Below are 17,328 nucleotides of genomic sequence, written 5' to 3' on the forward strand. Positions count from 1 at the left end.
TAGGGCTGTCACGATTGTGACATTTTACATGACGATTAATTGTCACCCAAATTATTGCGATTAACGATTTAATTGTGTATTTGTTGTTGACAATTACATTTCTGATTGGCTTTTAGGCTTTGAAGTTGCACATGGCAATCATGACGCATAACTTAAATATACAAAGAAATTACTGACATATTTGAAAATGTTTTACTTAAAAAAAGAACATTGCTAGTGGAAATAGCTGATCTACAAGCTCACAACGCGTCGCATCGTGACGCGTTGTGAGCTTGTAGATCTGCTATTTCCAATACTTTTTGAAAGTGTTTGAAACTATATTAACATTTCTCAACATGGAAACGATTATGACGATTATGCAAAATAATTGCCATTACCTCAAATAATTGTGATTAGACGATTATGTAACAATTGTGACAGCCCTCGCCATTACACCCAGTGGTGGAAGAATTACCGAAATATTTCACCCAAGTAAAAGTATCAATACCACAATGTAGAAATACTATGTTACTAGTAAAAGTCTGGTGTTAAAAAGAGTACAAAAGTATTGGCATGCTTAAAAGTAAAAGTACTCATTATGCACTGTGTCCCATTTCACAAGTTCGTTATAACAAATCTTTAGAAAATAGCAGATCTAGAAGCTCACGACATGTCACTTTGCAGTGCATTGTGAGCTGGTAGATCGTCTATTTTCAAACTGGAGTAGTAAGTACAGTATTTGAGTACATGTACATTACTTTACACCACTGATTACACCTCGCTTCCTCCGTCTATTACCCCCTCTGCATGTCACATTGTCCTCTGGCAAGTGTTGTTTTACAGCATCTGTGACACATTTTCACTTGATGCGTTACCTTTAGAAAACAGTGTCAAGTACAGCACTTCTTGTCTACATGTTTCTACAACGGTCCATGCTAGTGAGTAACCCACCTGATTTGGTCGGAGTGATTGACCCTGTGTTCTGACTTAATCCAGGTCAGTGATCTGCTGCGGACAGGACTGTTCACCCGATTGGCTCTCTTGGCTCTGGGAGGAGCCTTGATGTTCTATGCACGCTGGAGGATCATGGGAACCGGGCCGCCGGCATTCACCGAAGTAGACAACCCTGCCTCTTTTGAGGAAAACGTATTTCTAAGAGTAAGATGGAGCCTCTAAAGATGTTAAAATTCATGTTGTCACTGTAACACATGGGAATTAAACCCAGCCTAATCTCTACTAATGTGTGTTGTTTATAACATCTCATGTTGTCTTTGTGAAGTTAGACAAGCACCAGCCATTCCTAACTGTTCGTCCACATATCCTGTTGAAACACAATGACAGTCTGTGATTCTGATTTTAAATGTCCCTCTGCCTCCCCCTTTCCATTTGCTTTCATTCTATACCTCCTGTTCCTCTTTGATTGGCAGATAGTGAACTATAATTACTACTACTCTCTGAATGCCTGGCTGCTGCTGTGTCCCTGGTGGCTGTGTTTTGATTGGTCCATGGGCTGTGTGCCTCTCATTAAGTCAGCCACTGATTGGAGGATAGTGTGGCTGCTGCTGCTCTGGTGCATTCTGATAGGCTTGATAAGCCAAGCCCTATGCTCGCAGGACAGCCAGAGGAGGAGGTAAGAGAGCGCAACAATCTCACACACTCGCTGTAGATGAGATGAAGTACATGTTGGTCTCTCTAGACTTGGCTTTTGAAAATGAACATTTGAAAATGTGATCATATCCACTGCCCTGTGACCAGAACATCATGTCTCGATTGGTGTTAGAGAAAATCCTCTGGTGTTTTTGGAAACGATAGCCCACTAACGGTATACAGTATATCTGTGGTTCTTGTGGAATATGTTGAGGACTGCCTTTGGAGCAACTATTTTATCCAGTCCATATTGCTGTAGCTTATTCTGCCAGACAGTAACAAATGGTTAACCACCATGCATCTTGTATGAATACAATGTGAAAGTGAAGGCAATTTGCCATCAATGTGCCAAAGTGCAATAACAATAGTTTGTTCCCAAAAAATGAACAAACAATCATGATAAATATTTTTTGCATTAATCGTGTAAACCCTAATCTATCTCAGCCCCTTTGCGAATGTCACATCACTTTGTAAATCCTTTGTACTTGTCTCTGCATTCGTTCATGCTTTCTTGAAGTTGACCAAACCCCACCCCTCTCTCTGTCTGACAGAACCCTAACACTGGGTCTGGTGCTACTGGTTGTGCCCTTCCTGCCAGCATGCAATGTCTTCTTCAGGGTGGGTTTCGTCGTCGCTGAGAGAGTCCTTTACCTGTCATCAGCTGGGTACTGCCTACTGCTGGCTTACTGCCTCGGCCACTGCTGCTCTTACTGGACCAAACACAGGGTAGGTTTGGATAGACCAGTGGTTCCCAGATGATTAACTTAAAGTTATACCATGTAACTTTTTTTATAAAACAAATCTTAAAATTGTCCTAACTGTTAAATCGCTAAAGAGCACCCACTCCGTTATTTTCAGCTTCTGAAGCCTTCTCTTTATATGTTTTCTATGAGCCGTGAGGGGGGTAGAATTTCGTGGCAAAATGACGTAATCTGCATCATCTGTATACGTTGTGTATACGTTGGCCAATCACATCGCAGATCATACACACATGATACACTACCGGCCAATTACAGTGCATCTTGCGTCTTTTCAGGAAATAGCTTGCTTCAACAGCTTTGTTTACGCTGGTCTAGAAGTCTAGCATGTAACTCCCTATGGTAACTCCCCAACCGCTGCTCGTAGAGGGACACGAAAGACCTCTATGGATGCGTCTCGGCGAGGCGAGGCGGACGCGATGGTCTGAAGGTCTGGTCCGCGGCGAAAAACGGCCGAAAAAGCGGACGCGACCGCGGTTTGCTATACTGCTACAGACCACTAGTTGAGCAACTTACACAGTATAGCTTTAATGTGCAACGTTGTTTTCTCACTCAACAGTAAACAAACCAACATAATGTTTAAGTGTATATGTACATTTCTAAAGTGACAATTTAAGGACTTTTTAATACCTCTAAAATGACAAAAAACATTGGCCAAATTGTCAAATATTAGAGGCAGAAATCGTGATCTACATATACATCTAGATCTGCTATTTTCACAATAGTAACCGTGTTATAGGCTACTAAATGTAATGTGCCTCAACTCTTAGTGCTCGTCAGGGTGGGGGGGTCCCCAGTTAAAATATGATTATTTTGGAGGTCGCGGCTTGGAAAGGTTGAGAACCACTGGGCTAGACCACAGTATAACACAACACATCCTAAGGGTTGGTTTGTTCTGGTTTGGACCTAAATGTGATCTATCATTTACAAGATGTTCTCCCCACCCAGCAGGCCCCCTGTGCTGTAATATATTCCCTATCATGCAGTATCTATTAGGTTATACGTACATCTAGATGCCCAGGCACCAGTGCAGGGCCAAGAAAAACTACGCTGGAAAGTATGAATGGAGGGTTGAACGCAAATATTAATGATCTCTTATTACAGTGTGCTTATAATCTGCTAGTCAGAAATATAAGTCTTTAATAAGAAATGTTCATGAATCATAAATATCTTGCTTTACGTTTTATCTTTGCAGAGGCTGCTGTGTGTGTCTTTCGTCGCTCTGCTATGTTTGTATGTAGCTCGCTGTGCTCTCCGCAGTCACCAATGGAGGTCAGAGAAAAGCCTCTTCACCAGTGCCCTGTCTGTCTGTCCTCTCAATGCAAAGGTACAGCAAGTGTGTGTGCATGCAAGACAGAAAGTCACTGCATTTGTATGCGTTACATTTTTATATGTGGTACATGCACCTGTTCTCTCAGTCAGAATGGGGACATGCTATTGTAGTACTGCCAAATCTAGATGATGATCATTTCTCTCTCTCTCTCTCTTGAATGAAGGGTATATTCTGGTGGATAAGCCTTTCATTTAGATAATGAGTTGCATCGGTGACGGTGTTTGTATTGCAGGTGTTCACACTTCCCCTATAATTGTATAATGTTGTGAGCATGGTGCCACCTAAAAAGAAAAAAATCAAACCCAGTTTGAAGTGAGCGCTGGATTTGAGCAGGTTATCTTCAGTGGCTGGAACAATTGATCTGAATTTGTGCACGGGCATTTACCTTTAGCATATGCCCCAAACTGCAATGCCCGTTTTTCACTTTCCCAAATTGCAGTGACGTCATTACGTGCGCGTCCCGCTTCAAATACGCGTTCACGTCGCCCAGAGACGCATTCACGTCATGGTCCTGGGGTCCCGGGGACGCACCTCCATAGTCCATGTTAACTCATACAGTGCCTATCCCGAACTAGTTCGGGATAATTTGGGCCGTATTAACGTCCTGAGTGCCTATCCCGAACTAGTTCGGGATATATATATATATTTTTTTTTTTTGTAAAAAAAAGAAATTACTTAAAGTTACTTTTTTTTTTTTAACCCCACTATATTCTGTTTACACGGCCCGCGAGAGTAGGGTTGGACACGGTAACCGCCGTACCGCGGTAAACCGAGGTCTACCGCGGTGTCAGTGTGCTTACCGCGGTAAAAAAAGACAAAAAAAGTCTATTTTTTATTGGAAAACCAGCGAGTTTTAAAACGGGGGAGAAGCGAGGACCGCATGCGCTCCATGCCGCTCTGCTCTGGGCCGTGTACCACAGTTTGGAAGCCACATACGTCACTCTCACTCTCAGAGACACAGACAGTCAGACCTACACAGGGCAGCCTGCGTATAGGAGTACAAAGCAGCGTAAACTTTCTCTGTAATCCACACGACACAAGGATGTGAATACATACATTGTGTTGTGGCATATCTTTTTTTATTCATACGGATTACTGGCGGAGCGCGGGCCGCGTGGACTAACACCGAAAATGAAACTATTTTACTTTTTCCACCGCGTCGTAACCGCGTCGCACGTTGTGCCCCGTCTGTCGGCGCGTCGGAGATTTTATAACCTTTTCTGTCAAGTCTTGTAACTAAAACCTGTATATAGCAGCACTCAATCACTGCGATTTGAGAGTTGAGACGACGTGAGTTTACAGAATCACTGTACACGATCTGACTACCCGTCCTCTTCTGTTTTGTTCACACAGCTGTTTGTGTCTGAAAAGCTAAGTAGCTAGCCTACGTTACTATGGTAACCCGACAGTGCAGATCTAAAAGCTCAGAACGCGTCGCAGATGCGATGTGTTGTGAGCTTGTAGATCTGCTCCTTTCAAAGCCATACCCGCTGTGCTGTACGGAGAAGTATAACTCGGGCAGTCAGGCTGTGGAGATGCGACTTTTGGGAAGATGATTGCAATATTTTGGCTTATCGCCGAACCTTAATTAATAGATACGGGGGTGCGGTAATTACCGCAGTACCGGCGGTAAATGGGAAGACGGTAATCGCGGTAACAAAATGTCGATACCGCCCCAGGCCTACGCGAGAGCGTCGCGCCGCCGATATTTACCATCCACTCCAATGCAATCCAGGATCTTTAGAGCTCATTTTCTCTGTTCCATGCATATCCATGAGGTGTGCAAGGTTTAATCATGGCTAAATCGCCGAAAATAGGTCTTCTAAAATGCTTGGTAGCCAATAGCTAACTTCAAGCTAACTTCATCCTGTTCCTGTAAATGAACAGAGGAAAGTGTTCTGGTGCATCATGGCTGCGCAGGGCTTGTGCATGTAACAGTGTATCTTTATGATGAATTCTTTGGCCACTGGGCGCCCTCTAGTGGTGAAAGCTGGCACTGATAGGGTTAAAATAATTTACGCAATCGCGGTAAAAGAAAAACATTAGCAATTAGTGAATAGCAAAGGCTGCGGGCCGCGATTTTCTGCAAAGTAGACTTCCCAAGCAATATGGAGACGAAATCCCTTCATAATTGACTAAGCAATGTAATAATGTCCTTAAATTAGAGATGGACCGATTGCAAAATTCTTGGCCGATTCCGATTTCCGGTTTTATTAAATTCTGATCTGCCGATACCGATTTTTCCGATACCGATTTTCTATCTAAGAAAGAACAATAATTATACAATACACCATATATTTTTTGGCTTGAGTACCCTTTCCATGATTTTTTTATCCAAGTACTCCCTTTCCCAGACAACATTTTGCTTATATAACTGCAATTAAAACCACAACTATGGTAGGCTATATGCATAACACCCCTGTTCAACAATATAACATCACAAATAAGAAATGGAGTGAGTTTCAAACAGTGCATCCTGAGCAGATTTATTTTCAACACTGACAATAAGATTCAGTCAGTTTTCATGTCAATAACTAGTAATCAACAACCAATCATCAACTGATCAACAAAATTCAAAAACACATCTCAGTTGGCTGGTATTCTACCATGTAATTTATTCAGTATCCCATGCAGTACCTCTGGGTATCACCAGGGGTACTCGTAGTACCCCAGTTAAACACTGGAATAGTTGACTTTCAATGTCAGAATCAACAATTTTTTAAGCAGCACTGAGTTAACTTAAGAAAATAAAACTTGAACTCAATCTAGTGCAATGTTTGTACTTGAAAAATGAAAGCTGGTGCTATTTAACTATTATTATTATCATTGTTATTAATATGCTGGTGAAATTGGCTTGGTAATCCTTTCTGTTTTTATACTGTCATTAGTATCAACAAGCAACCCCCCTGGTTGCTTGTTTCTCTCTCAAAAACAAAACCTGGCAACATTGGGTGATCAGATCATCAGACTCAGAGAAGTGTTTATCTTAGCACAGGACGCTAAACAAGCAGGCTACAGTGGACACTCATGCTGCTCATGATTACATGCATTTATGTAGCGCAATATTTGGGATATGTGTGGCTGGCTACCAACAGGGAGGAAACATCGGAAAATCACTGTTGATAGCACGTAAAATAGACGATTCGCACGGAAAATAAAATAGACGCTTCACGGACATTTTTAGCGCTTCTTCGGCAGCCTTTGCTATAGATTTCAGCACTTTTGCGGGAATAGCATGGTGCCCTGTGCTTCAGCACATAAAGCGTGTGCATTAATCTGGCCATTCTTTAGCATGATGTGAGTTTGTATGCCTTGTAGATCAGCTGTTTTCGACTAAACTCACGCAGCCAGCCACCACTAGCTGCTGCTGTTCGTTGTGGGTGTGAGAGTCAGAGTGTGTGTGGAGGGAGGGAGGGACGGGGAGAGAAAGCGAGAGAGATAGACGGAACACTATAGCCCCGTTCAGCTCGCATCGTTGCTTTTGTTCAGATGTACTGTAATGAGATGGAGTTATTTATTTGAGCGAACGGGTAATATCAATGCAAAGAGCGAGTTTTGGATCATCCTGGCACACAGTGAAATAAGTCCAAATCTGCGACATGTTTTCTTCATGAGTCTGTTAGCGTTAGCTTCGCTGCTGCTTTGTTTTGGTCAGCGGGCGTTGAGCCACATGTTGCGTACTGCGAATGCGTGTCATTTTTGATCGGCGGAAAACCGGAAATTACGTTAGGACCGGCCGGTTACCGATTGAGGCCGATTTTATATAATACCGGCCGATTTTCGATACCGGCCGATACCGATGTCCATCTCTACCTTAAATCCTTGTGCATTGATTAAAAGCTGCCGTTTGTCGTAAGCTGAAAGTGAAAGTGATTTATGTGCAACGGTGGCTCCCCCTCCTCTGTCCCCCGCACACAGGTGAAGTGAAACTTTTGGTGTGTGTCTTAGGGTGCTTTTTTTGCCTTGATAAAACTTAAAGGGCCACTTCACCCCCGGGACAACCCTATCTTATTGTATTGTTGTTTGGGACACGATCAACACAATCCTGAGTTATTTTTTGTGTTCAGTCTTTTTTTTTATAGATATTTTAGTATTCAGCATGTGCTGGTGATGCAAAACGCATCACCAGTACATGCTGAATACTAAAAGAGAGAGGGAGATCATTTAGCGACCTACAACTGGGTTGCAACCTGGTCGGTAGTTTTCACCGACTGGGTCACTAAATCTACCGACTGGGTCACTAAATATACCGACTGGGTCACTAAATATACCGACTGGGTCGCTAAATCTACCGACTGGGTCGCTTAATTTACCGACTGGGTCGCTTAATCTACCGACTGGGTCGCTAAATCTACCGACTGGGTCGCTAAATCTACCGACTGGGTCGCTAAATCTACCGACTGGGTCGCTAAATCTACCGACTGGGTCGCTAAATCTACCGACTGGGTCGCTTAATTTACCGACTGGGTCGCTAAATCTACCGACTGGGTCACTAAATCTACCGACTGGGTCGCTAAATCTACCGACTGGGTCGCTAAATCTACCGTCTGGGTCGCTTAATTTACCGACTGGGTCGCTAAATCTACCGACTGGGTCGCTAAATCTACCGACTGGGTCACTAAATATACCGACTGGGTCGCTAAATCTACCGACTGGGTCGCTAAATCTACCGACTGGTACCGACTGGGTCGCTAAATCTACCGACTGGGTCGCTTAATTTACCGTCTGGGTCGCTAAATCTACCGACAGGTTATCCACCGACCGGGCTGCTAACCCTAACCCTCACCCTAACCCTAACCCTCACCCTAACCCTAACCCTCACCCTAACCCTCACCCTAAGCCTAACCCTCACCCTAACCCTAACCCTCACCCTCACCCTCACCCTAACCCTAACCCTCACCCTAAGCCTAACCCTAACCCTCACCCTCACCCTCACCCTAACCCTCACCCTCACCCTCACCCTCACCCTCACCCTCACCCTAACCCTCACCCTCACCCTAACCCTAACCCTCACCCTCACCCTAACCCTCACCCTAACCCTCACCCTCACCCTCACCCTCACCCTCACCCTCACCCTAACCCTCACCCTCACCCTCACCCTAACCCTCACCCTCACCCTCACCCTAACCCTAACCCTCACCCTAACCCTCACCCTCACCCTCACCCTCACCCTAACCCTCACCCTAACCCTCACCCTAACCCTCACCCTCACCCTCACCCTCACCCTAACCCTCACCCTAACCCTCGCCTGAACACTTTCCTTTGTGCATGTACAGAACAGGATGAAGTTAGCTTGAAGTATTGGCTACCAAGCATTTTAGAAGCCCTATTTTCGGCGATTTAGCCATGATTAAACCTTGCACACCTCATGGATATGCATGGAACAGAGAAAATGAGCTCTAAAGATCCTGGATTGCATTGGAGTGGATGGTAAATATCGGCGGCGCGATGCTCTCGCGGGCCGTGTAAACAGATGACGGCCGGCGGCCCGGCTCGAAAAAAATAAATAAATTAAAAAGCCGAACTAGTTCGGGATCGGCACCCTGATAAGGACAAATAAAGCCGAACTAGTTCGGGATTGGCACAGTAAGAGTTAAGCAAGGCAGCGACATACAGTACTTTCTTCCTTGACAATAATGAGAGGCAGACAATACCATTACTGACATTTTGCTGAATATAAAAACGTTTTATATTGCTAATAAGCAAAGTAAAAGGGAATCTTTTGGAAACTTTATGGGTCTGTAACTCCATAAATGGAACCAAATGGACCTGTTCCATTTGTACTCTGGTATTTTAACATTTAATATAAATTGGGGTCCCAGTGATATAAATATAATTAAATGGGTGTCTGTAGCCTAGTGTATTTAGAAATCCTAGTTCTAATTTCAAACATTAGCCAAATTGTAAAATAAATATAAGAAATAGGCAAACATTTTGAAAATAGCCGATCTACAAGCTCACAGCGCTCAAACACATTTTATTGAGGACTCATAAAACTTTTTCTGGGACCCATTTGAATGACCACCTGTGGGTCCCGGGACCCATTACATTGACAACCTAGTAACATCACTGAAATTGTATGCTGTTTATTAGCGCTTTTATTATGTACACACTGGAGATTCTATCGTCGCCATGGTTACATCCGTCGCCATGGTTATAGCCCCCCAAGCTATGGGACGATCATCTTCAGCCGCACCTATAAGTACACCACAACGACACATGGACAGGACGACGTCTACTCCAAAACTACATCCTTCCATTCGCTCAAACAGTTTAAGTGTGTGTTTGTGACGTGGCGATGGGATGGGTCGCGTACGCGTGTGAGTGCGTGGGTGCGTGTGCCCGACGCTGTGACATGGACGGGTATGGACTAGTTATCATGACATAAACATGAATGTTGATGCCAGTCTAAATGCAGCTGAAGCTGAACCAGTCTAAACATTATAAAGGCAAACAGAAAATCTGCTGAGGACCACAATGGAAACAAACCTATGGGTTTTCTTGTGTATTTATCCTTTTGAATTCATTTTCAATAAACTAACCAATCAATCAAAAAAAGTGCTTGAAGAACCCCAAATACAGCCTGTGGCCCTGTTACCCTGGGTCTGGTACACCAGACCCAGGGTAAGTTGCAACTCGTATTGATCTCACATGGTTTTAAAACAAATGGAAATTAATTATTGTGGGCTTGCTGCAGCAACAGCGTTTGGAGCTATCCCACTTCAAACCACATGTAGTATTTTCAGCTCAGTGAATGCTTTAAAGGAACTCTCCACACTCCACTTTTTGCTCATCATGTATAATTCAAAGTAACAAAGAACATTTACATTGCATGAACCTGATGAATATATATATATATTTTTTAAGGCAATTGGCTCATGCACTTTACACGTACTGTAAGTGCATGAGCCGTATGATACCGAATAAATTGCAGACTACCTGCAGATGGCACATCTGTGCCAATATGCCATATCACACGCCTCGTCTATTTTGGTATTTTTCCGTGCATACCACCAAGCCTGAAAAACATTGTAGGGGGAACAATATTGCAATGTGTGGGAGGATTTTCTCTGGTTCTTAGGACAGTAGAGGGGAAGTCAAGGTTCCAGAGATATAGCCTATCTGTCAGGAACCATGCATGGTTGGATGTTTTATCATTAATGCATTTGTCTAAAATGAATACTAGTTTGAATTATACAAACGTAATGGCTTCTGTCAAGTTAGCCATATGGACATTGTGGTGTTTTGACCTCCAAGTAGGCTAACTGTTAAGGTTTTATCCCTTAGGTCCATTACAACGTGGGCAAGAACCTGGCTGATAGAGGAAACACTAGTGCTGCCATCAAATACTACAGAGAAGCAGTCAGGTCTGAATTTTCAAATGAGTAATGTTGAATGTATGTGAAGTGAATAGTGAAAACATGCTTTCAGGCAGTGTGCATGCTTGCGTTACAACGTGAAAAGTTGTCTTCTTAGTAAGGGAAAGTTAGCCTATTGCTAGTCCAATCTGGGAACTAAATCTAAATCACTAGCTTTCTTCACAAATGTGTTCATAAAGGTGTCTACTATCACCTCTGAACTTTGTCAGACCCAACTCCCTTGACATACTTTGTGGGAGCGAATCATAGTTATTGGGTATCCCGAAGGCCTGGGATTAAAGGGGGGAAAATAAAAAATGGCCAATATGAACATATGAGGTGTGTAATTAAGCTATTTTTGGGCTGCTGAATCCATTCCAACCATTCGTTTACAGTTAAAATGACTCCTTGGCCATAAAATAGGCCACACCTACTTGTGTGTGTCCATGAGACATATAATATTGGCAATACAAAAAAAAGGTTGGAGTAGGGTTTGAATTCATGAAAACAATTCAAGATCAGGCGGGTAAGCGCACATCATGACACAGGATAACATGATGCAATCTGATAAGGAACACTCAAACACAGGGTTTAAAACATAGGGACTAACAGGACACAGATGAACTCGAATGACATGATTGGCTAAGCCTTAGCCAATTAGGCCTTTTTATGGCCAAGGAGTCATTTTTACTGATTACTAATGGTTGGAATGGATTCAGCAGCCCAACAATACCTTAATTACACACCTCATACTTTCATATTGGCAATTTTTTTATTTTTCCCCCTTTAATCCCAGGCCCTGGGTATCCCGATATCCCCAACTTTGATTGGCTCCCACAAAGTATGTCAAGGGAGTTGGGTTTGACAAAGTTCAGAGGTGATAGTAGACACCTTTATGAACACATTTGTGAAGAAAGCTAGTGATTTAGATTTAGTTCCCAGATTGGTCTAGCAATAGGCTAACTTTCCCTTACTATCTGCATTGACTTCTTAATATTCATCTTTGTCAGGTTACATCCTACATACGTCCACGCCATGAACAACCTGGGTAACATCCTGAAGGAGAGGAATGAACTGGTGGAAGCAGAGCAGCTTCTGTCTAAAGCAGTTGCCATCCAGTAGGTGGAACGATGCATACAGTGTAGGTGACAGGTTTGTTCTCTTGCAAAAGTTCCTAATTAGGTATGTGTTTTTATACGTTCCCTTCCCCTCAGGCCTGATTTTGCTGCAGCTTGGATGAATCTGGGAATAGTGCAGAACAGCCTGCAGAAATTCGAAGAAGCAGAACAGAGTTACTGGAACGCTATTCGCTTCCGGAAAAAGTACCCCGACTGCTACTACAACCTTGGACGTCTGGTGAGATGCTGGAGGCTAGATTTGGCATAATTGACTATATTCACACAGCAGCCGTTTAAAACATAAAATCATACTCGGGTGGAAGGGGCTATGAAATAAGAGCAAAATGGCTGGTTTGAATATGGTCAATTTGTGAAATGACTGAATTAATAACCAAATTAATTACCTTGTTTTTTTTGTTTTGTTTTCTTGTTGTTGTGCATTGAGGGCTTAAATATTTTCTTTAGACTCTGCTGTTCTCTCTTGAGGGTCCAACAATAATACAGAATCTTAATACTGTCTATCTTTTACGAAAAAATTAATGGATGGATGTTGATCGTAACCATATATTCTCTCTGTGTAATAGTAGATTTCGATGCCATTTGAACGTTCTGTCCCACTCTTGGCAGTACGCTGACCAGAACAGGCACATCGATGCCCTGAATGCTTGGAGGAACGCCACAATGCTGAAGCCGGACCACAGCCTTGCCTGGAACAACATGGTCATCCTGCTAGACAACACTGGTACACACAACACACACCCACTCGGATGCACACGGTCACTTACTGTATTACCGGTAACCCTTTTAGGCCTGGGCATATTGAATGCTTTAACATTTGAAAAATAGCAGATATACAAGCTCACAGCGCGGCACCGAGTGCCGCGCTGCAAGCTTGTAGATCTGCTATTTTTGAAAAGAGTCGTGAAAATGTGTGCAAATCTTTGAATATACGTATTTTTCAAAGCGAACGTGTGTAACTCAAATTTTGCTTCTGGGTGGTCCCTGGAACTAAATATTTTGAGATTGGGGTCCGTGGCCAAATAAATATCAGTTTGGGGGTCCTTCACATGAAAAGGTTTGAGAACCACTGACATATTAGTCTCTCAAGAACAGACTGAGCTCCATTTAAGTGAAAAGGACCTTTTCTTTGACGATGGCTGGCCAGATTGCTGACATAGAAACATGGGTTTTTCAAAAAACCGTAGAAGGACTTATAGAATCGGGTCAAAATTCAAATTTTCAAGATTTTTCAAAAATAGCAGATCTACAAGCTCGCAGCGCGGCACTCGGTGCCGCGCTGTGAGCTTGTATATCTGCTATTTTTCAATAGTTAAAGCATAAAATAACGAAACACAAATTTTGTACCCGTTCTAAATGGTTTAAACATAATCATTCAGTTCCCCTTTAGCGACAGTCGGAGAACATTTGTCATTGTGTTTTATGCCCACAGTGTAACGGCGCACCACATTTCCTCAATGAACCGTTTCGATTTCAAATTCACAAGTTCAAAAACTCAAATCGGATAAACGTCTTAAGGATGTCGAAGGATGTCCTCTCTGTCACAATGCTCTCTTGATGTTGGAACAAATGAAAAAAGAGCCGACATTCACTTATTTGTGTTGTGTTGACGGCAGTTCAAAGAACCCTCTGTTCTGGGTGCAGCCCGTTCCAACATTAACAGCCAAGAAACACACACAGCCCCACTTTTTTTTCTTCCTCTCTCTCTCTCTCTCCTCTCTCTCTCGCTTAGTCTCCCTTTTTTTTTGGAGGACATTTAAGCGGCCCAACGTGATTAGACCGGAAGAGCAGGAATCAGCAATGCTTGAAATTTATGTATTAAAGCTTTGTGCGCGACTGTTTTCTTTTTTTTTTAAAGGCACTCTTCCCTGCCGTGTGGAGAATGCTCTGATTTCCAAATGCTGTAGCCGTTTTGTCAGAAGCCGCTCCCGAGGGGGGGGCGGAGTCTCCCAGGAGGGCGGCAGGAGTTGTCCAATCAGTGCCCAGTGTGCTCCCGATCAAACGCGGGCAGGCGCGGGCGGCCCCACTCGGAGTCCCCCCACCGCATTTTGTTCCCCCAAATCTGACAGACGTACCTCTACCCCATCTCCCCTTAACGCCCCCCCCCCCCTTTCCAACATTTTAAATAAATAAATAAAACAAACTAAAGGACAGAAAGAAAAGAACAATGCATGTCATCTTCAAAAGCGAGGGATCGAACGATATTTCTTTTTGTTCCTCTTTGCAGTACACCCGCCTTTTCCCTTTGATCGTACCACAAAGACGAGGAAGAATCATTGTAGATTCAGACAGAAGTACACACAGACAAACACACATGCGCACAAACACACGGTCACACATTTATGTATCATCTTTTGCACACCGCGCTTTACGGGCGCGGGGCATGACTCAGGACATGGCATTACTTTGCTCTCTCTTCTTTCCTCTCTTTGTCTCTTCTGTGTCCCTCCCTCCCTCCATCTCTGGTCAGACATCAGACGGGTCTGTGACAGAGATCAATAACCCAGTGGGCCTTGTGTTCAGCCTTAATTAGGAGACTAAACCGCTCCTCCATGCGTGGAGAAGGAAAAACTCTGCTTTAGACACCACTGACAAATAAAGCAGACACACACTTTATGCCGGCTATTGTTGCCATTATGTCCATCTGCTGTTTTTCGAAAACTACATCCCTGTCTTTGCACAACATCAAAAATGAATTTATGAGTATGTGTTGCACACCCTTTAATTTGTATGGGCATTTGCCCTGCTGTTGACAATATTGCATCCTGAACATGCGTGTGGACAGGCACCTCTCAAGATCTGTGGTATTACACATGCCACACAATAAAAAAGGGTCTTTGATTTTGTTTCCTCTGTTTGTCCATTTTCCCTGTCGTTTAGGGAACCTTGGCCAAGCTGAACTGATTGGCCGGGAGGCTCTGAAGCTCCTCCCTAACGACCATACCATCATGTTTTCATTGGCCAATGTCCTGGGCAAGCAACAGAAATACAAGGTCAGTCAGCATAGCTGGAACTTTTGATTGATATATACGTTTCGTTTAATGCAGGGGTCTTCAACGTTTTCAGGCCAAGGACCCCTTAGTCGAGATGAAGCAGGGACCCCCACAACCTTTTCATATATTCCATAGAGTGTCATTGTTTGACAGCACAATCATCAGTGTATTTTGGATTCATGTCAATTTGTATTTTCAGATATTTAACCACTTGAACCGTCAATACTTAATAAACTTGACCTTTCACTCTGTACTTGGTCTGCTCTTTTCCCCCTCTACACCAAACCTCTTTGCCGAAAATAGCCGATCTACAAGCTCACAAGCTCAAGCTTGTAGATCTGCTATTTTTGGCAAAGGTTCTCAGAATATGGGCGCTAGGGTTTAAGTGGTTAATATAAAAAAAGGAGAAAAAAGTTTCTATCACACAAAAATTTGGAAGACCCCCTGTAGTGACTCTGAGGACCCCCTAGGGGTCCCGGACCCCCTGTTGAAGACCTCTGATTTAATGTGTTTTTTGTTTTTCTTCCTTTGGTTTCTCTTTTGCTCACTGGGTCCTAAAGTATCTCATTTACACAGTGCACCACTAAAACTGTGGTAAGATTTATGTTTAGTGTCTTGTCTGTGTCTCTCTCTTCCCAGGAATCAGAGGGCTTCTTCCTCCATGCTCTTAGAATCAACCCAAATGCTGCCAGTTGCCATGGTAATCTTGGTAAGACCACCGCACCACATTTTGGCTTTGCCCCATATTTCATATAAGGTCAGCGGTTTATGTGTGTGTGTGTGTGTGTGTGTGTGTGTGTGTGTGTGTGTGTGTGTGTGTGTGTGTGTGTGTGTGTGTGTGTGTGTGTGTGTGTGTGTGTGTGTGTGTGTGTGTGTGTGTGTGTGTGTGTGTGTGTGTGTGTGTGTGTGTGTGTGGTGGATACATACAGTATACCGTATACACACACACAGAATATATATATAAATATACTGGGATCACACAAAATGCAGACATTTTATGAATGAGATATAGTGTTGAAATTGCCGCTGTTCTCAGCATGACGTGTGTCTGTTCCCCATCAGCCGTGCTGTACCATCGCTGGGGGAAGCTGGAGCTGGCAAAGAAACACTATGAGCTGTCTCTAAAGCTGGACCCCGAGGCTCCCGGCACCAGAGACAACTACAACATGCTGCGACGCAAACTGGACCAGCTTAAACGCAACGCACCCTGAGGGAGCCACGCTGGAAACCCTGCGTGCCGCAAACACACACACACACACACACACACACACACACACACACACACACACACACACACACACACACACACACTAGGGATGGGACGATATGAAAATGTCATATCACGATTATTGTGACAAAATATATTCTCGCCATAATCAAAATCCATTATCCTGGGGTGAACATTTGCAGAAAAATAGCAGATCTACAAGCTTGCGACGCGTTGTGAGCTTGTAGATCGGCTATTTTTTGGCAAAGACATTTGATAGAGAGTGACCATCAAGTACGTATATTATAAGTAAGTACCTTTTACCTTATTTTAGAGGGTTTAAATGGTACCGGATATGCAGCTCGGCAAATAAAACTATCCCAGTGCATGCCGGAGGACGATATCACGATAAATTAAATCGCCACGATACGATTATCGTGCGTGTTTTGTATCACAATAAGTGATAATATCGTCTATCGTCCCATCCCTAACACACACACAAACACTACATTTTTTTCGTTATAGTCTGTCTTCATCACTCATTCCAGCTTTGTACCATTTCAGTTGTTTGAAAAGTAAAGACCAAGATTTGCGCATGAGGCTGCCACTGCACTGTTTTTTTACAGGCAATTTTTTTAAGTCAATTCACGTGTAAATAAGAATTGTATTGGCCATTTTAAAATGGAATTATAAAATGAATGAAAATAATCTACCGTTTGTTGATGTTTTCCTGAGGTAACATGTATCGGAGCTTTTTGTCCCATTAGAAGAGGTCTTGAGTGTCATGATTCTATCTGGTTGCATCTGTCTCTGATTGACGATGTGTTAAAGGCAGGTGTTCTAGGTCACGTAGCTGGTGTGTGGACCCTTCTCTAAAGGACATGTGGAACTCATCCCTAATGAACCCGCTCCACTTT

General features: G+C 43.3%; 1 protein-coding gene across 1 annotated transcript in view; it reads left to right on the forward strand.

The window, feature by feature from the left end:
* tmtc4 (transmembrane O-mannosyltransferase targeting cadherins 4) overlaps nucleotides 1–17,077 on the forward strand; it is a 23,557-nt gene extending 6,480 nt beyond the window's left edge. Inside the window, exons 8-18 of the mRNA XM_080753637.1 lie at nucleotides 976–1,137; nucleotides 1,407–1,609; nucleotides 2,178–2,352; nucleotides 3,580–3,711; nucleotides 11,005–11,084; nucleotides 12,086–12,193; nucleotides 12,290–12,431; nucleotides 12,821–12,935; nucleotides 15,092–15,204; nucleotides 15,844–15,913; nucleotides 16,267–17,077. Of these exons, the coding sequence (XP_080609763.1) occupies nucleotides 976–1,137; nucleotides 1,407–1,609; nucleotides 2,178–2,352; nucleotides 3,580–3,711; nucleotides 11,005–11,084; nucleotides 12,086–12,193; nucleotides 12,290–12,431; nucleotides 12,821–12,935; nucleotides 15,092–15,204; nucleotides 15,844–15,913; nucleotides 16,267–16,415 (1,449 nt within the window). The 3' untranslated portion in view covers nucleotides 16,416–17,077. The remainder of the gene's footprint in view (nucleotides 1–975; nucleotides 1,138–1,406; nucleotides 1,610–2,177; nucleotides 2,353–3,579; nucleotides 3,712–11,004; nucleotides 11,085–12,085; nucleotides 12,194–12,289; nucleotides 12,432–12,820; nucleotides 12,936–15,091; nucleotides 15,205–15,843; nucleotides 15,914–16,266) is intronic.
* Nucleotides 17,078–17,328: the final 251 nt, after the last annotated feature.

The sequence above is a fragment of the Nannobrachium achirus genome, assembly GCF_963921795.1.
Source record: "Nannobrachium achirus genome assembly, chromosome: 22".
In the NCBI taxonomy this organism is placed as follows: Eukaryota; Metazoa; Chordata; class Actinopteri; order Myctophiformes; family Myctophidae; genus Nannobrachium; species Nannobrachium achirus.